Source organism: Cucurbitaria berberidis, assembly GCF_010015615.1.
Source record: "Cucurbitaria berberidis CBS 394.84 unplaced genomic scaffold K460scaffold_4, whole genome shotgun sequence".
Lineage (NCBI taxonomy): Eukaryota > Fungi > Ascomycota > Dothideomycetes > Pleosporales > Cucurbitariaceae > Cucurbitaria > Cucurbitaria berberidis.
Genome location: NW_024468938.1, coordinates 2168138 through 2186347, shown reverse-complemented (window position 1 = coordinate 2186347; position 18210 = coordinate 2168138). Strand labels below are relative to the sequence as shown.

General features: G+C 50.8%; 9 protein-coding genes across 9 annotated transcripts; 5 read left to right on the top strand and 4 right to left on the bottom strand.

The window, feature by feature from the left end:
- Nucleotides 1-16: 16 nt before the first annotated feature.
- On the top strand, nt 17-1714 carry K460DRAFT_287917 (uncharacterized protein; the record flags this gene model as incomplete). The annotated part of the gene is made up of 4 exons (XM_040929005.1): nt 17-195; nt 245-515; nt 565-1050; nt 1097-1714. The coding sequence occupies 4 exons, from the start codon at nt 17-19 to the stop codon at nt 1712-1714; spliced, it is 1554 nt and encodes a 517-aa protein (XP_040785979.1).
- A 371-nt stretch (nt 1715-2085) lies between these two features.
- On the top strand, nt 2086-3511 carry K460DRAFT_368313 (uncharacterized protein). Its single transcript, XM_040933749.1, has one exon. It carries the CDS (start codon nt 2229-2231, stop codon nt 3405-3407), a length of 1179 nt encoding a protein of 392 aa, XP_040785978.1. The 5' UTR covers nt 2086-2228; the 3' UTR covers nt 3408-3511.
- Nucleotides 3512-3773: 262 nt separating this feature from the next.
- On the bottom strand, nt 3774-5364 carry K460DRAFT_418477 (uncharacterized protein; the record flags this gene model as incomplete). Its single annotated transcript, XM_040937951.1, has 3 exons — nt 4752-5364; nt 4299-4604; nt 3774-4164 (listed from the first exon to the last, which is right to left on the bottom strand). The coding sequence occupies exons 1-3, from the start codon at nt 5072-5074 to the stop codon at nt 3774-3776; spliced, it is 1020 nt and encodes a 339-aa protein (XP_040785977.1). The 5' UTR covers nt 5075-5364.
- Nucleotides 5365-6251: 887 nt separating this feature from the next.
- On the top strand, nt 6252-10037 carry K460DRAFT_407767 (uncharacterized protein; the record flags this gene model as incomplete). The annotated part of the gene is made up of 1 exon (XM_040937108.1): nt 6252-10037. The coding sequence occupies one exon, from the start codon at nt 6252-6254 to the stop codon at nt 10035-10037; it is 3786 nt and encodes a 1261-aa protein (XP_040785976.1).
- A 650-nt stretch (nt 10038-10687) lies between these two features.
- K460DRAFT_368311 (uncharacterized protein) lies at nt 10688-11791 on the bottom strand. The gene has a single exon (XM_040933748.1). It carries the CDS (start codon nt 11627-11629, stop codon nt 11171-11173), a length of 459 nt encoding a protein of 152 aa, XP_040785975.1. The 5' UTR covers nt 11630-11791; the 3' UTR covers nt 10688-11170.
- Nucleotides 11792-12281: 490 nt separating this feature from the next.
- Nucleotides 12282-14191, bottom strand: K460DRAFT_315712 (glutamate 5-kinase). The gene is made up of 2 exons (XM_040930317.1): nt 14071-14191; nt 12282-14006 (listed from the first exon to the last, which is right to left on the bottom strand). The coding sequence occupies exons 1-2, from the start codon at nt 14123-14125 to the stop codon at nt 12472-12474; spliced, it is 1590 nt and encodes a 529-aa protein (XP_040785974.1). The 5' UTR covers nt 14126-14191; the 3' UTR covers nt 12282-12471.
- A 244-nt stretch (nt 14192-14435) lies between these two features.
- On the top strand, nt 14436-15236 carry K460DRAFT_418473 (mitochondrial inner membrane protease-like protein ATP23; the record flags this gene model as incomplete). The annotated part of the gene is made up of 1 exon (XM_040937950.1): nt 14436-15236. One exon carries the CDS (start codon nt 14436-14438, stop codon nt 15159-15161), a length of 726 nt encoding a protein of 241 aa, XP_040785973.1. The 3' UTR covers nt 15162-15236.
- Nucleotides 15237-15543: 307 nt separating this feature from the next.
- K460DRAFT_407763 (serine/threonine-protein kinase-like protein) lies at nt 15544-16848 on the bottom strand (the record flags this gene model as incomplete). The annotated part of the gene is made up of 3 exons (XM_040937107.1): nt 15544-15614; nt 15667-16699; nt 16750-16848. 3 exons carry the CDS (start codon nt 16846-16848, stop codon nt 15544-15546), a joined length of 1203 nt encoding a protein of 400 aa, XP_040785972.1.
- Nucleotides 16849-17191: 343 nt separating this feature from the next.
- K460DRAFT_378561 (TIP41-domain-containing protein) lies at nt 17192-18078 on the top strand (the record flags this gene model as incomplete). The annotated part of the gene is made up of 2 exons (XM_040935088.1): nt 17192-17502; nt 17580-18078. 2 exons carry the CDS (start codon nt 17192-17194, stop codon nt 18076-18078), a joined length of 810 nt encoding a protein of 269 aa, XP_040785971.1.
- Between the last annotated feature and the right edge of the window lie 132 nt (nt 18079-18210).

Genomic DNA, 18210 nt, shown 5'->3' with positions numbered 1-18210 from the left:
ACACAACTTTGGAAACATGGCGGAAGAACAAGCAGCTCACCATCTACTAAACGTGCTAGAAGAGAGAGGGCTCAATGTTGACCTGGACAAGATACTTCTAGGCTTCGAAAATGAAGATACAAAGCAGCAAGCCGCAGCGTGGGTAGAAGAGTATTTGCATGAGGAGACGCTATTGACGACAGAAGAGCTAGAGCTGTGAGTATCTTGCCAAACTCTCAGACCAGTTGCTGATATGTGGTTGTAGATATCAGACGCTGAAGAAGAAAGGGCTGCTGCACCAATATGAAAGCGAGGGCGAGCCCATTCGTCCCATCCTAGATGATGAGATTGCATCAGCAATTGAATCTTTGCAGAGCTCGACAGCGGTTATTGAGGAGCAGTGCAAAGTCCTGGAGGCACAGAAAAGCGCCTTGATGAAGCTAAAAGCTCTTGACAAGCCGAATTTGGAAGTCGAGCATGCGAGGAATGAGAGGAGAAGGAAAGAAGGTCAGGAGAAGGCTAGATTGGATGTTGCGGTAGGTCAAGCGAGGTCTTTATTAGAGTATATGCTGATTCAGTCACTAGGTTGACGATGTCTCAACCTCTCTTACCGACCAGTTGACCGAGACACAAAAGGAGATAGACACCGAGAAGTCTGCACTTAGGAGCTACTTGGCCGAACGACTTAGCTCAGACGACCAAATCCTGGGTCGACTACCAGGCATTGTCTCCCAGATTGTGACGGAGGTTGAGGTGAGCGAGGATGAGAAGTCGATTGAGCAATGGTGCAAGGCTATCATTTCCTTCCGCACAGCAGAGATCAAGGCTCGGGTTGACACTGTCTATCTGAACACCTTGTCTGAACATTCGCCCAATCTTGATTCGGATGTATCAGAACAGGAGTTGACGGAGCGAAAAGTAGCGCTGCAAGCGGAGATGGAAGAGCTGCATAGCGAGATTGCTTCCGTGGCCGAGATGGTGGTTGAGCACGACATAAGGAAGCCAATGAACGAGATGAAGGACCGCAAGGACCGAGAGAACAAGCAGGCGCGAAGTGCTTGGCTCAACTATGTGAGTATCAGAGCGTTTTGCGTCGCGAAATGGCTAACAGTGACAGGTTCTGTCAACACTCAACTACATGGGCAGACGCCTTGACACCATTACTACTAGCACCAAAAACATCGACGAGCTCCAGCAGGTGCTCGCACATATCGATGGAGCTGCAACTAAGCGCATGCCCGATACACATGCAGTGACGTCGACCACCAAAAGGAGAAGTACAACATCCGGCTCTTCCGCATTTACGCCTATGGTAAAGCTCAAGCCCACCAATACTCTCGATCTGCCTGCTGCGCTTCAGGATGCACTTCGTCGAACGGGCATCTCGTTCAACCAAGACAGCATTGAAGCCCTGCAAGACGCGTTGGCCAAAGCGCAACTCGAGCGAGCCAGCAAGCTACATGATCACTACGAGTCCATTTCACTCTCAACACACGACACGCTAGCTGAGCGATCAAGTAAAGCAGACGGCGACTCGAAGGTCGTCTTGAACGCGTTGTACAAGCACACGCCGTTCCAGCAGGTCAGCCTAACCAAGTCAAAGTTGGACGATCAGTTGAAGGCTATGGAGCGGGAACTAGAGGAGAAGGATCGTGAGCTATTAGAAGCTGAGGGCAACGACCTGAGCTTGAGCGATCCGAAGGTCAGAGCTTTCATCGCAAGATATGGAAAGTAGAGGGAACCGCGTGTTCCGGGCAGCTCGATGTGCTGGCATGGTGGCGCCCGTGGCTTTTACTGGGATCATCCAGGGCCACTTAAGGAGAAGCATTTGTACACAAGTGATGTTGAAAGCAAACGCCAGCCTTCCAGGGGCATAGCGATGACACCCTGCTAGACGAACGTAGGTAAAAAGAAATGATAAAAGCCATCAGCTCCGCATGTGCGATCACGCTCAGGACGGACCTCGGGTTGGTCGTGAGGGCTGATGAGCTCCAGCATACTAGTGCCCGGTCTGGCTAGCCTTCATGCACCTCACCCTGGATCCCCAGCCACTCCAAAACAGAAGGGAGCTGAAGCGTCAACAGAGCGACTTCACCACAACACCACCCGATAATCCCCACTTCTGCAGCCGGTCAAACCTGCGCGGGATGCTCCCACCAGGCATCCGTAGCTACGCATGCACTTTTACCCTCAATTGAACCATCCAAAGCCCACATCCGGCACATCCCTAAGCTCCATCACTACCAGCCATGGTTAAAGGGGAAATCCTCACCTTCGGCGCTGCCGCGGGTGCGATTGGCGGTGCCTACAAACTCGGCGAGTTCATGCTCAGAGCCAAACGCCTTCGCGACGTTGGCCCCTCCAATGCAGTCTACGTGCGCATCATCGGCCGCGTACGCTCCGATCTCGATGAAGTCAAGCGCCTCCTCTCTGTCCGCGAAGTCCATGATGCCCTCGAATCCAATCCCGAAAAGTCAAAATGGGTATATGGAGCCATGCGAGACGTGCGCGGCGCCCTCGAGAATATCACGCCACATACTGAACGTGTTGGCGGCGATGTCGAGGATGGACGCCGCGTTGGTGTTAGGCATCGTGTTTACTGGCTTGTCAGCGAGAAGGAGAAGCTGGAGAACAGGGAGAAGGAGCTGAACATCGCGCATGCCAGTTTGACAGAGGTCCTCGGCTACTTGACGGCTCTTGAGCCTGTCGAGGAGAAGCACAAGCCCAAGAAGTCGTCGTCGAAGAAAGACACCCACGTCGACATCGACATTGACATCAAGCGCGACGCTCCTCAGCATACCACCGAACGCGTCGAGAGAGACGTCTGGGTCGAGCGCGACGCTGCTCCCAGGAGGGTCGAGGAACACCGCGACGTCTGGATCGAGCATGATCGCCAGGGCCCTCCTCCAGCTCACTATGAAGAACATCGCGACGTCTACGTCAACGAGCGGGAGCGCGGCCCCCAACACTACGAGGAGCACGACGTCCATGCTCAGCACGGCCGCGATCCCCGCTATGAAGCTCAGCACAGCCGCGATCCTCGCTATGAGGCTCAATACGACGAGCGTTACGAGCAGCACGATCACTACGAACGCCGCCCGCAATACCCCGAGGAGCGCCGCCATGACGAACGCCCGTTCCCCGAGCCTCTTGGCCGCCGCCCGGAGTCTTTTGAGGACCGCCTCCCCGAGCGCGATACCTGGATGCAGAGCGAAGCGCGTAACCGATCCCGTGGGGGCCAGGGCGGGCCTTATGGACAGTACGCGGAGTACGGTGCACCCCAGCCTGTGGGAGCGGCCCATTACCACCGTAGGTTTCAAGGAGACGCAGGCTTTGGTGATGAAGAGATACTGAATCCCCAACCAGTGCCTTTGGACAGGAAGTATGCGGAACGCGAGGTGAGTGGTCATCGATACAGCAAGCTGTAGTCAGCAAGAAGCTGATTGTGGAGTAGATGTGGATTGAGGAAAAGGAGGATTATAGGTTCGATGAGTATGGCAATAAGCTGCCTGATAGGTACTTCCAACCCCCGGTTCCGAGACCTTACCGCAGCCGCATGTAAATCGTTGGAATTTTCTTGAACATGATTTCCTTGGATGTAATGAGTCTTTGTCCCGTCGTGTTGAGCAGCTATTCACCAGTTTATAGCCGTGAGATGCGACGCTTCGTATATTATTCTATAGCTATCGATTATTATTCCTTAGAATCCGTCCTTCGCACTCGCCCAAACTAAAACACAGTTTCGTCCATCTAACTTAAGAAGCACCAATCACGCAAGGCTGTTCATATCGCCCTCAACGCGCGCTGTCCTTTCTCCTTTCCCCCGTCTCAGGATCCTGTGTAGTAGCACCCGGCTTCACGGCGCCCGCCGGATACACAGTCCTAACCGGAGGCTCAGGATCTGCAAACGGGTTCTCAAACACTTCACTGTTCGCCTCCGCCATGTGCTCTTTAGGCCCTACTGTAATTCGGGGGAGTATTAGTCCAGACCCACTAGCGGGTGTGTTGGCAGTGGATGCTTGAGGTGGTGAAAGATGGGACGAGGGGATTCCTACACCATTGGTGTTGCCGTCCGCGTTTGGGTATGGGGTGGATCGAAGATTGTGGAGGCGGGTTGAGCGTTGTTGATCGTAATAGCGGTTCGTGGATGCTGCCATTGTGGCAAGGGCGAAGTACAACGCGATACTGGGAAGATTTGGTTAGTATCTGTGTTTGCGAGGCGTCTTGTCTAGGTACGTAAGGCTGTCTGTGCCTGGCTAAACAAATGCCAGGTTGAACGCAAGACACTGTGACACGGAGTGATTAGTGGATGAACTCACCACAGTCCGCCTATTCCACTCAAGACTTCTCCTGCCACCAACAATCGCCACCTTGTCATTCGTTCGGCCCATAGTCCTTTCATTTCCTCACTGCTCTTCCAGCACCAACTATATTCCTTATGTAGCTTGTTCGCGTCAATGTTGAGCCAGTGGTCATGTCCATTGGAGATGAGGAACAAGGTGATAAGGCAGATCGCGAATAGCATGCCGGCGCGGTTCGATAAACGTCGGAAGTGCAAGCAGATATGGATCACCATGATGGCGATGGTGAGTAGAGGGGTGCCAAAGAAAGCGGCGCCAATTTCACTAGAGAGGCATTCGTCAGTAAGGCGTAGGAGTGAGAGATAGCCTGGGTTCAGAACTGGACGAAGCTGTCTATCTTCACTCATGTCGACGACGAATTGCAAACATGCTGACGGCCTTCAAGCCACATCATCTTGAGGGATTACTTACGCCTTTCCCCTATTCTTATGCATGCCCAGAAAGTCCTTTTTGTTCGTCTCCCATGTGTCCCGGTTCGCATACGTTATAGGCAGCGACCTGACATCATCTCCAGCTCCTAACGTGTCGTGATCGTACTGGCACACAACACTGTCACCTATGCGCAGCAGCCTGATGCCCAGGCTGAGATTTACGGTCAACTGCGCTATGGCGATGAGGAGGCAGGAGCAGAGTAGAGGGATGGCGAAGCGGGAAGCGCCTGGCCAAGACGTTGAATTTGCTTTTGTGAAGAGAGTGAAGAAGGAACGAAAAGAGAAGAGAGGGAACCGTGACATCGTGAGAGTGAGGTGTTCTTGGAGAGAGCCAAATGATGATGTGAGAGGTATCGGATGAGTGCCTTGCTGGAGGAAAGAGGAAAAAACGATAGGAAGGTGGGGAATGAGAGGAGACTACATTTGGACTTTGAAATCCATGGTTCTTGTAAAGAGGGGTATGGTATTAGGTGGGTAAGAGGGTATCGATTGACAATACAAGGCCCTGGGTGGCGGTGAGAATTCAGTGCCAGGGGCTCGAACCATGGGTATGAGGACCAGGGGTGCAAGCTCAATGTATTTTACGCTTGTTCGTACGTCCTGTCAGTCTTTTGAATGACTATGAGGTACTCGGCTTGGAATGTAACGTTTGGCTTGTGCCGTAAGCTCGATACTCGCTTGCCATTTTGCTAACTGTTGTCATAATCCCATACACGCAGGAGGTTTACCGCATGTTAGGCTGACTCATTAGTGAGCGAAAGTGTATGTGAAGATCAAAAGAAGGTCTTGAAATTTCACGGAGTCTGAACCGGATCGAAAGGGCGGGAAAGTTATTCTAAATGCTAGGGGCTGCTAATAAGAAGAAGGGTATGCAAAAATTCTTAGGGTCGTGCTCCTCTTGACTTTGAAGAGCCATTGAACCTTTCAATTTTTCAAAGATTATCCATAGGTTGCCGCCGTATTGTTGTGTCCAGTAGTCGGATCAAGTGATCGGTAACCGGGTGGATACTTCAATGTAGTGGTGCGATGACGTCAGGGAGCTATTGATCGCGCAAGCGGTCACTGCACCGACTCATGCTGCCACTGCTAGCAGGCTCACCTCAACTTATACTTTGTTGCTTAAACACACTATAATACTAATTATTATTCGCCTAGCTTAGACTCTGGTCACTTGACGTGCTAATCTTGCTGAAGATGCGGACAGCTGCTACGTGCATGCGAAGCGTCTTTGCGGCGGGCTTCAAAGGCCGCCATGGCGCTTCACTCTTTGTCGACGACGACAATGAACACCCTTCTTTATAATTTCAATATCTTGAGTGTGGCTGAAAATTCTCCCCAAAGCGGCCTTTGTTGTATTTCCTTTGAACTGCTGTCAAGGACACGAAGACAAGTAGTATATCTCTAGATGATCGATCGTCCATGATCGCTGTACACCAAATTCAAAGCATTTGTGCTTGACTCTTCGATTACAGACTGAAACATGGCCGCCATCGATACGCCTCCACCGGTACAACGCCCGACAAACAAGGCCCAATGGCTAAACAGCACGTACATCACACAGCACGGCGTCGGCGGTATGACAGTTCGACAGTTCACGGTGACCAAGGCAGCTAAAGATGCGGTTGATTCTTACTGGGAAGATTCTCACATCAATTGGTCGCTTGAATTCTTGAGACGCCGGCACGAGCATCTGAAAGATGTCTTCGTTGCGGGAACCGCTACAGCATGGCAATTGTACCGCATCGCTACGGTGCCCAATTTCTTAGATGCACCAGATACGGAAACTTACCAACGGACTTGGGCACCGCTAGTAGAAGAACTAAGGAGCCGGGATATAGTAGTCATACCGATCAACAATGGTATCAAACAAGATACCGCACACACACAGCAAACGCTAGGGGTGGCTCAAGGGAACCACTGGTCTTTCATCGTAATCGACAGACGTGACAAGGAGCATTCGACAGCCCGGTACGTCGACGGCATGGTTACAGCATCGAAGAGACGCAACAAGTGGAAGATTGGAGGAACTAGCTTGAACGCACCAATCGCTGGAACTGTCTTGTGCGGTTTTGATATCCTACTTGGTCTACAGAAAGGTGATTTTAACACAAGAACTCTGAAATTCGTTCCGCATATGGTACTCGAGGACGCACATCGCGGGACCGATCACGGACGTTGTGGGCCTCATCTATATGCCTTCGTGGACCATCTCCTCGCGAACAAAGAGAATCTTATCAACCCTGGTCTGGATGCTGGCTTCAACAACGAGAATTTGCGAGTAGCACGTCGCAACGAATTTGGTTTCGATTCTTGGTTCACGAGATCAAAACTTGAGTATGAGCTTCTGCACGAGCGGAGACGTCAAGAGGGTCTACAGCCTGCGAACCATCGCGATAACCTCACGCCCGAGGTTATCGAGGCGCTACACAGCGTTTTAACTGTAGACCAGCTTCTCAGCTTAGCTGCGGATTCGCAAGATCCAACACTCCCACAAAAGAAAGGTGGTCCACCAAAGGCGAACAATGATAGGGAAGGTAGAACTGGCGATGACGAAGAGTTGCCTGACCCGTATATGGGATGCCCGCTGTCTGAGTATCGGCAGTACCTCTCTTTGGACAAAACGATCCCAAAAGAAAAGCGTTTGCAGGATGCCGTCAGTCATTGCAAAGTAATACAAGAGTCTCTGGAGGCCTTTCATAGAAGTAACGCGAACGGAGTGCTCACCAAGAATCCAGTATTCAGATATCCGGACGGTTTCAACAAAGACAAGCTTCCCAATTTCGAGGAGCTTACTAGCTCAGATACAGGACCATGGTATGAAGTGTACAAGAGCGATATCTTCAATGTTCCGGTAGACCCAAAAGTATCTGCTGCAACTATCAAGGCTGTCCTCCATCGTATCTTCAAAGGGAGTTTCAAGAACTTATCTTTTGAGCACTTGAGAGGATATCTTAGAGATGTAAAAGTTTTTAGTGTTGAGGAGAGATTCGTGAAGACTTGGACCACCGAAGGGCTAGCGGCGCGATTGGACGAGCGTTATCTTGAATTGAAAGTGCCACTGTTTGCTTCCCTTTCCGACACGGAAGTGGATAACTGGATTCGAAATCTCCATCCTACCGCCATGGCGGCTGTGAAGGATGCCGATGGTAACAACTTGCACAAACGAGCAAGAGGTATGCTCTATCGCTTCTTCGTGGGAGATCTTGATGATATGACCAACGAGGAAGTGGAAGACTGGCGGGTGAACGACCCTACTATTCCCAAAGACCACAAGAAAGACATCGAAGGCACTCGATGGTGGATCAAATGGCATTATGGTACCGAGGATGTGCTTCCTTATTTGAGGGAGAGCCCACTTCATTGGCCAGCTCTAGCACATTGGCCTAGTCGCGGATATAAGCCAAAGAGCGACAACGATAGCGACGATGACAACGACGATGACAACACCGCAGACAGTAGCAAGAAAATGCCGAAGCCTGATGGTGCACGGAAGCGAAAAAGAGACGGCGATAGTGACCGCAATGATGCAGGCAATAGTAAGAAACGGTCGAAGCCAGATGATGGGACGGGGACTGAGGACCCCAGAAATATCGACTGGGCCACCGTCAGCTTAGACAAGCTCAGCAAGTATGTTACTGACGAAGTCCGGAAAGACTCGAGGATCGGTGCCAATTCCAATAGCTATACGCACCGAGCCATTCTTTTCGTGCAATACGGCGGACACTTCAAGGACGATATCGAGACATTACAGCATCTCTGGATTCGTGACGTTAATGTCTTCAAATCTAGTAACGACGTTTGGGCCCTTGGAACTGATATCTTCATCGATTCAGATGGTGTACCTGACATCAAGATCACAGTACAAGAAATTCAACAACGTATGGAGGCAAAATACGAGAGGATCGGTACGCAACCCAACGTACCAGATGTTGGCAACACATCAGCCGCTCCCAAAGGACCAGCAGCTCCCAAAGTACCTGCCGCTCCCAAAGTACCTGCTCCGAAAAGACCAACCGCTCCCAAAGTACCCGCCGTTCCTAAAGTGCCAGCCGTTCCTACAGTACCGTCTGTTTCCAATGTGACAGCTCCGATACCAGCCGTAGCGCATCCTAGGGTAACTAGGGCGAATGCACCGAAACCCGTCTTACCAGAATTAAACATAACCGCGCTGGGCTTGGAAACCGTGAACTTTACACGAATACCGGCGAAACAGATCAAGGAGTGGGTAAATTTAAAACCGATCGGTACCTCTCTTACTCACAACCTCGAAGTCTGGCACAAAAAGACAATCCTTCAGAAGATCTTTGGTGGCTTTGGTGCTTTACAGGAGGACGACATCTTTTACTGGTTGAACAATGATCCGTTCTTTAAGAAGAACAAGGAAGACAAGGAGTGGAGTCTTGCGGATGTTGTGCCTATGCTAACAAAGCGTGTTGCTGGTATACCAAAAACGGACCTCCGCGGTAAGCTTTTGTATTATCCAGCTAGCTATTTATCAGACTTCAGGAGTCGGGACCCAAAACCACTAGGAACACTCCAGGGAACGCTTCAGAACAATGAAGATGATACGATGGACTTTATTGATATCAGCCCTGTTGCTGAACCAGACGAGTCTGACAATGACACGGACCCGATTAAGGCACAACAGCCGAAGAACCTGGCGAAACCAGGCCCCGGTTTCGTTGGCTTTGGAGCAGCACAATCCCAAGGCCCTAACAATAGCACAGCTGCAAATCAGAACGTAACCGGTACAAAGCGAAAGCGTGAGGAAGCCAACCCAGTGGAGGGGCAACACAAGAAACTCAAGCGCTCAGCTCCAAACTTCCTCGAAATCAACGAATCTGAACTTCCCCTCTGGCTTGAAAAACTCTCCCTTCAAATCCGCAACGACCTGCGCGACTCTAAACTCCAGCTCAAACAGCCCGCGCGTGCGCGCGCCTGGCTAGAACGCATCTACAACAGCACGTTCCAGGACATGCAAGCCGAAGACCCACTATCTGCGGAGAGCTTAAAAGAGATAGTAAAGTGGCGTCGCATGTGGGGAGGTCATTATGCGCTTGAATCCAAGGCGCCGAATATTTTGAAGCGTTTCCTGGATGAACACTTGATGCAGAAGAACACTTATGAGCGGGAAGAAGGAACGACGGGTGGTAAGTCGGGCAAGCTTCTAAAGAGGGAGTTGTGGTTTCCTGATTATAGGGGTGATGAAAGGCAGTGGCCGGATTATTGGAAGAAAGCAGAGGACGAGCGTGTGGGCGGAGCATGATATGCTTTGGAGGAGGGATAGGTAAGTGAGGTTATGGGTATTTTCTTTCTTCTGTTTCTTTTTGTGTTGTAATATCTTAGTTGATTAAAGTTACCCGCTGTGACCCGAGACACACAGTGTGGCGAGACACTTTTGCATCAAAAGCTCAAAATGTTCCCCCGTATTAAGAACCCCAATCTAAAACTTTTGCAATCGATTGAATAGCATATGTTTTCTATATCCCTACATCATAGCTATAAATCTCCCACTGCTGCTTAAGATATCGATGATTTTGTAACAGCTTCTAGAACCTGGTCTGCCTCTTTACCCTCTCTTCTGAAGTCTGCAGAGCGTTGATTGATCGTTCGGTGGTCGGAGTAGAAGGTTTGAGCGGTAAAGATTGTCTTCTAAACGTCTTGCGATGATCGGCTAGAGAAACACTTTCCGAGAGTGTCTCCGTGCCTTCTAGAAGCGGTCAATACAGTGGCATTTTACGATACATAGCAGTGATTATCGAATCTACTCCACGCCATGTCTATACCCCATAGAGCATACTCTCTAAAAATAACTGTGGCTCTTATTCCTACTGCCGCCCTTATTCAATGTTTCCTTTGACGCGCGGCACCTGTCAATCCTCTATACAAGTAATAACAGCAACTCGATAGATATAGATAAGGCAAGTCAGGTCTTAGCAAAAGGGTCCCTCCAGATGTTCCCATCTCCTATCGCTTTCTTGCAGATCATGGCGAGGTTCCTCGGTCGACTCTCCAGCATCATGCACGCGGCCGAAGGTCGATGCAAGTTAAGGCGCAGGACCAACAGTACCTCCTTAAAAGAAGTTAATAAGGTAATTACAATACTTACTGTTACAAGTCTGCAGCAGAAAAGACGCTATACCAGCAGACGTGAATTGCGAAAGATGGTACTTCCTAACAAAATTCCTAGGGAAGTCTGGGGAAGTCTGAGAGATTTACTGCGGGAGTAGGTACAAATCATGTAGTTGATGACTTTGTCGGCAATCGAGAATGAAACATGCTCGTCACAATTGCGGCACAGAGATACGAGCATACTATAGCTGTTGTTTTCTTTTGTAGTTGTGTAATGTCCTATGCAATTTACAGCACATTTCTTGTGTAGATACGTCGCCGCTTCCCCTACTTCTCCTTGGTATTGACACCAAAGACATTCAACTGTGCTCGGCTCCCCCTTTCTACAGGTCTTAAATCGGGACCTTTATTCTTCTCTTTAGCCTCTCGTCTCGCCTTGCGATCACGCCACCGCTCGCGCCAGGACATGGCTTTCAGACGCTCATCTTCTTCGCGCTGCTCGGCTGTGACTGGCGCACATACAGCGTTGATTCTGGCCGCGATCGCCTCGTCGTTCACTGGTTTCGTCTGTGGTGTCTTGGTCGCCCAGAACGGTGGTGGCAGATTCTTGATGTAGTCGGCATAAGATTCTTTGGCCGCTTGTGATTCCTGAGTTGTTTGTAGTTCTTGGGGTGCTGTTGGATCTTTTGGGGTTGCAAGGTTTACGTCATCGCGGAGGTCTAAGCGGGCGACTGAGCTCTCTTGTTTGAGGTCGGCAGTCGCATCGTGGGTATTCTCAGAGGGCATCTTGGAGATTTTATGAAGGTTGCAAGTGGTTTGGAGAGGTTATTGAACGAGTGCATTTGAGTACGCGGAGTTGTCCTGCGTGCCACTATTTGGAAGGAGGCCTAGAGCGGGGCTCCATTGCGAAATCCTTCGGAGAGAACCTAATGCACATATCAGCAGTTCTCTCGATGACTAGTGATCCTTTCACAAGAAAGGCTGACGCACAGCCACAAGCTGCTAACCACGTTACTTTGCCAAGGTTATTACATAAGTTTTGATACCAGTCCATCGTCCGTGCAGATCTTCGGGCATTGTAATTCAGCTACCACACAGTCTATACTCGCTGGCTAATAGACTAGTAATGTTTTTTTTACCGATCACTAAAGATAGCAATGGGATGTAAAACCGTCTTTGGTCGGTGTGCACCCTAGGAGACGGAAGTGTCTTTAAGAAGCCGAATAAGCCGCTCTCCTAGAATCGACGTAAAGAATATTAAACAACTAGTAATTTTCGATATGTAGACTAGGGAACCATTGCTCAGGTCCTATAGAGTAAAGCTATGGCAAATTATACTGAGGGATAAGCGTTGCTGACTAGAAATCATGGTTGAATATCAACGTACCTGTCCTTTGTCTCGCTTTGGTGTGTGTCTCGCGTCACAGTGCAGGACATTATTGAATAGAGTAAAATACGTGACGGAACTATTCATCAAACGTCTTTGGAATGAAGATTCATCATGCAATGTGGTTGTCCAAGCATCTAACGTAACTCTAGAGTAGGCTCCCTGAAACGCCATTTATACGCCATAATGCACCCATTTCCCAAGACCGAATGCATCTATATCAACTAGATAGAGCGAAGACTCAATGCAACTCAATACCCTCGGTGCCATTCACGCTCGTACTACTCTTCCCAAAGTTTGGCGTAGTCGGCCTACTCCTCTCACTGCCGAAGAAAGCAATATTCTCCCTCAGCGCTACATACTCACTATCCGCATACCCTAATGCTTCATGGATCTGCGTAGAGTGCAGGCCTTTGATCCTCCTGATTTCCGTCGCCGAATAGTTCACCACTGCCCTTCCAATCTCGAAGGGCGCAGGATTGTGTAGTTCATACTGCGGTGGCTGGAGAATCTGGCTTGTCGACGCTGAATGCTGTATCGGATGACGTATGGGAATAGGCGCATGAACCGCGTGCGCTGCCGCGCTGGGCGTGGTAGGCTGCGGTAGCGGTTGATCATTTGTTGCTGATATTGATACTCTCTGGGAGGAGCGAGGGAGCCTTTTGACTACGACAATGCGGACAGCTTCTTGCTGAGCGAAATGGCCGTCTACATCTACGATACCCACTGGGAGTAGACCTGCTTTGTCGCTGAGTGCGGTCCAAGCCCCGTGGTCGATGTATATTGTTCCATGAGGGGCAAGGCCGTGTAGGATCCAGAAGTAGCGGTCGCGGATGGGGTTGGAAATGGGTAGGAAGCGGGTGTGAAGTGGGACAGGCTGATCTGTTTGTGGAGATGGCGTCCTTGCTAGTTGAGTTTCTTGAAGTGATCCTGTTGAGGCGGACAATTCGTGGTTCGTGTTATGGAGGTTGAGCACTGCTGCTTGTGATAGCGACACGCCATTATCTTCGAGGAAATTTGTGACCGAATTACGGCTTGATAGCTTCGTTTCTCTCTGTCCCTCTGCATGCGCAATGATGGCCGAAATGTTCCCTGGCTTACTACTCTTTGTGATGATAGTTGTAACACCTGCACTTGTCGCCAACCTCGCGGCTACAATCTTGGTGCTCATCCCACCCGTCCCCAAGGCACTCCCCGCCGAACTAACATCCGCTGCCAACTCGGCGATATCCTCCACCACACTAATCGATTTCGCATCCGGGTTCGTCCTCGGATTCTTGTCGTACAAGCAGTCGACATCGGTCATGAGGAAGAGGTAGTCTGCCTGAACCATGCCGGCGGTGATGGCACTTAGCGTGTCATTATCACCGAATTTGATTTCCGTCACAGCCAGCGTATCGTTCTCATTCACAATGGGAATAACACCCATACTGAGCAACTCAATGAATGTGTTCTGTGCATTCTGGTACTGTGTGCGGTCCGCAATGTCGTTTCTTGTCAAGAGCACTTGCGCAATTGGCTGCTCCAGATTGCCAAAGAGCTGGTCCCATAGCGATATTAAGCGGCACTGCCCAATTGCAGCTAACGCTTGAACTTTGGGCAAGTGTTTCGGCCGGCGAGGTAGGTTCATACGTCGTAAGCCAACGCCGATTGCGCCGGAGGAGACGATGACCACGCGGTGGCCGGCGGCACGAAGGTTGCATGCTGTTTCGACGATAAGGGAGAGGATAGAAAGGAGCGGTTGGTGCGTCTTCTCATCGACTATGGAAGAGGTACCTGAGTGTGTGTTGGTAAGTTGATATTCCCTTTCATGTAGACATTGGTACAGGATTGTAGTTACCGAGTTTGATGACAACGGTGAGCTGCCCGGGTTGCTTTCGCATATGGACAGCCATTGTGCCGGTAGTGGTTGTTGAAGTGAGTGGAGAGACTTAGGACATGGGGTTCCTTTATATGTGACATGCATGACTGGATAAAGATTCCGAGCTCGCTCGCCCTCGAGACAAGGACTCACTCACCGCCTGCAGGTGCGCTCCGCCTCGCCTGCCGATTGGCTCCCGCAATCTACGACATCTCCAGCTTTTTGCGACGGGAACGTCAACGCGCCCTACCACCACGAGCTTGTAACATCTCCCCGCACATCCTGACGGCATTAACGCCACACATCCCGCTCTACCCCGTCTCCATCGCCCTCCCCATACCTCCATGTCGACCCCCGAACAAGCGCCCGATGGCGCATCAATCGCTGCGATCCAACAACCTCCACCCAAGAAGATCGACCCTATATACTACAATTGGAGCAGTACCTTCAACATAATGCTCGGCCGCATGACGGGAAGCCGAGACATCGAGTTGGAGAAGGGCTACTTCGAGGAGCTAGACACACTAAAAGCCGACTCAATATGCAAAAGATGCGAGGTCAACAAGGAATACCTACTACAATACTCGCCTATCGTCCGCTTCCTGAAAGATGAGGTCTATAAGCTAGGTGGCGATTTAAACGGGCAGAACATACTGTGTCGGATGTGCACGAATGAGCAGAGCGGCGGCTTCAGCCTCGACCACGGCATTCTACTCTGCGCAAACAAATTTCGCAACCGCGGCCACCAGGAGGATACCATGGCCCACGAAATGGTTCACGCTTGGGATCACCTCAAATGGAAGGTTGAGAGCGACAATTTGCGGCACCAGGCGTGCTTGGAGATTAGGGCGTCGACGTTGAGTGGAGAGTGTAGATTTTCCCGCGAATTCTTCACGCGCAATCAGTGGTCTATCACAGAACAGTTACAGGCCTGCGTGCGGCGGCGTGCTACGCTGAGTATGATGGCGCGGCCGGGTATCAAGAATCAAGAGCATGCGGGCAAGGTCGTGAATGAGGTTTGGGATAGCTGTTTTAGGGACACAAGGCCGTTCGATGAGATCTATCGATGATTGGGAAGAGACGGGAGGCTGGAAATAGACATGGCCGATGTACAAGGAATGTATCGATAGTACTGTATAATGCACGGAAGGGCTCGGGTAAAATATGCATAGCGATGGCGTCGACGCGATAAGTCTGGTTCATGAAGCGTTGCCATCTACACTCGCACGTTGACTCTTTGAATTGTTTTGAGTTTGTTGCATTGCATTCATTATCAAAGTATCCTTGTGCTGTGTCCAAACGCCGCGATGTACGCTTAGTTCCCAAACTCCAAATAATGCGACTAATCAACCATGCAGCTGCGCTCACTGACTTAACGCCTTTCACCGTCGCAGATGTTCTTATATAATACAAACAACACCGAGTCATCAACGTCTTTTCTCAAGCTTAACCTCAGTAGTCTTCCGACTCCGAGCTGCTTCGAAACTTGCCTCCTGAGGCGCGATCGTATGCTCGCTCGCTACCTAGTACAATGTTAGTGTATGTATCACATTTCACATCGTGGAAAAAACGTACCTTTGCAATGCTTTACGATCCATGGATGTCGCTCCACATCTTCGAGCGCAATACGCTTTTCCGGATCAAGGACGAGGAGCCTCTTAATCAAGTCCTTTGCCTCCGGGCTTACAAAATTCGGCACCGTATACTCTCCTCTCGCGATCTTACGCTGGGTCATAACCTGCGTATCTTCAAACGGCGCCTCGCCCACCAGAAACTCATATGTCAACACGCCCAAACTCCACAGATCAACCTTTTCAGAGTAAAAGTTGTCCTTGCCGCCACCCTTTAGCATCTCCGGGGGCAGATAGTCGAGCGTTCCGCACATGGTGTTTCGTCGGTTGTTGGGTGCGTGTACTGACCACCCGAAATCAGAGATTTTGATTTCGCCATGGATGCCAACGAGGATGTTCTCGGGCTTGATGTCGCGGTGCATGACGTGTTTTCTGTGCAGGTACTTGAGTGCTGCAGCCATTTGCGCAATGTACTGTGCGGCTTTGGGCTCTGGAAATCGCTGCTCGCGACGGAGATGCTTGTATAGTTCTCCTTTGCCGGCGAACTCAAGGATCAAGAAGATGCGCTTTGCATCGTGGAAGTGGCCGAATAGCTTAAGAATATTAGGATGGGTGAGGTGCGATTGGATTTCGATTTCTCGTCGGACTTGCTTCTCCACCTTGCCTTGCTGCAGTTCGGACTTGTGGAGTACTTTCAGGGCGCAAACGAAGCCTGAGCTGCGCTCTTTTGCGAGGTAGACGCGACCAAACTTTCCCTTTCCGAGGGGTTTACCAATCTCAAACATGCCGAGATGCCAGGCCTTGGGGGTGGAAGGGACTGTGTAGAGGGCGGAGTCGGTGAGTGTACGTCGGTGAGAGGTGAGCTCCGCAGGGCGGCTTGCTGTCGCTGTGATGGTAACTTTCGCAATGCTGGCGCTCTTACTTGCATTTGTGGTTGCAAGCTTCTGGAGAGGTATTTGATGGGGTAGCTTCATGCGGTTGCCGGCTGATTGTGACGATGATAGGCCGGGTAATGATGCAGCCGTCACGAGGGAAGGCTGTTGCAGTGTTAATGAATGGTTGTATACAGAGAAGCTGCCTTGGCTACCTTTGTTTTAGGATAGTTGGTGGTAGATGTGACCTGGTCGTCGTGCTCATCTGTGACGGTGATGCGCTCGAAAGCGGCTTCCAGGTTGGCGACTTCCATGTTGTTCGAATGCTGTTGAGGATGCTGCGCGGGAACAAACGAGGGATGCAGGCAAGAAGGGAGAAAGAAACTACGAAAAAGCTGTTGTTGGAAGCGGACGATGCCCAGCGTGTGACCGGGATGGGGAGTGGAGATGTTGGAGTAGATGAGCGAGCCCGAGCGGTGTCGACAAACAAGCGCCTACGGGTGGTTGCTAGGGGAAACCACCATCGGTCGGTGCTGTGACTCTCCGATCTACCCCACCCACCCCCGCGCTCTGCCGCCCATAGGGGACAGACTCGTATGCGCGAGAAGGTCTCATAATTTAGCTCAATCTTCGTACCACTTCGTAGAGGCCTCTACCATGTCGGCGCTCAATGGCGCACCCCTCGATACCCAGGCTCCGGGCCATGCAGATACCTCCATCATCAAGGAGGGCTTCAAGATCACCACGCGCAAGCTACCCATTCTCAAGGCTGGCCCTATAGAAGAAATGACCAAGAAGCTGGGGATCGCGCCGCCAGAGATGATATTCGGCGACAACCTCGTACGCATAGAGCATGCACACAGCGGCTGGCACATCGAGTTCAACGCCTTCGATGCACTGGACTTGGTTGACAAGACAGGTGAGAAAATGTTCAAGGTGTCGTATTCGAAAGAGTGGCAGCAGAATCGGTAGGCCTCTCTCTCACCCTTACAGCTTTGATTGTTCACAGATTTTACCTATTTTCTCGCTGCTGACATGCTACCAGACAGAAGCAGTTTGAAGACATCAAGGAAGTCGTGAAGCCCTTCGACTGGTCCTACAGCACCGACTACAAGGGCTCAACACCGCCCACTCCCGCTTTCCAGCCTACAAACTCTCCCATACCACTCGCCCTCCTCAAGCGACCTGACCCCATTCACTTCTTCGACGAAGTCATGCTCTACGAAGACGAGCTCGCCGACAACGGTATCGCTATGCTCTCCTGCAAGATCCGCGTAATGCCCGCACGCCTACTTCTCCTTGTGCGCTTCTTCATGCGCCTAGACGATGTCGTATTTAGGATACGGGATACAAGGGTGTTTGTCGAGTTTGGCACGGATGAGGTGATTAGGGAGTATACGGCGAGAGAAGAGAAGTATGAAGTAGTGCGCGAAAAGTTAGCGGGGCGCAAGGAGGATGTGCTTGCCATCATGCGGGATCCCAATCGGTTGGCAGAGTATATACCGGTTGTGGAGAAGAGTTTGGAAGGGTTGAAGTTGAAGTAAGACGTTCCTGGAGTGGGACAGCGGAAGATGCAGATACCCAGCGAGCGTCAAAGGAGAAGCGCCAGAAGATGAGGCAACGCAAGCCTGTCCCGTATGGTCAAGAGGTTGGTCCTTTCCATGTCCCTATGTTTG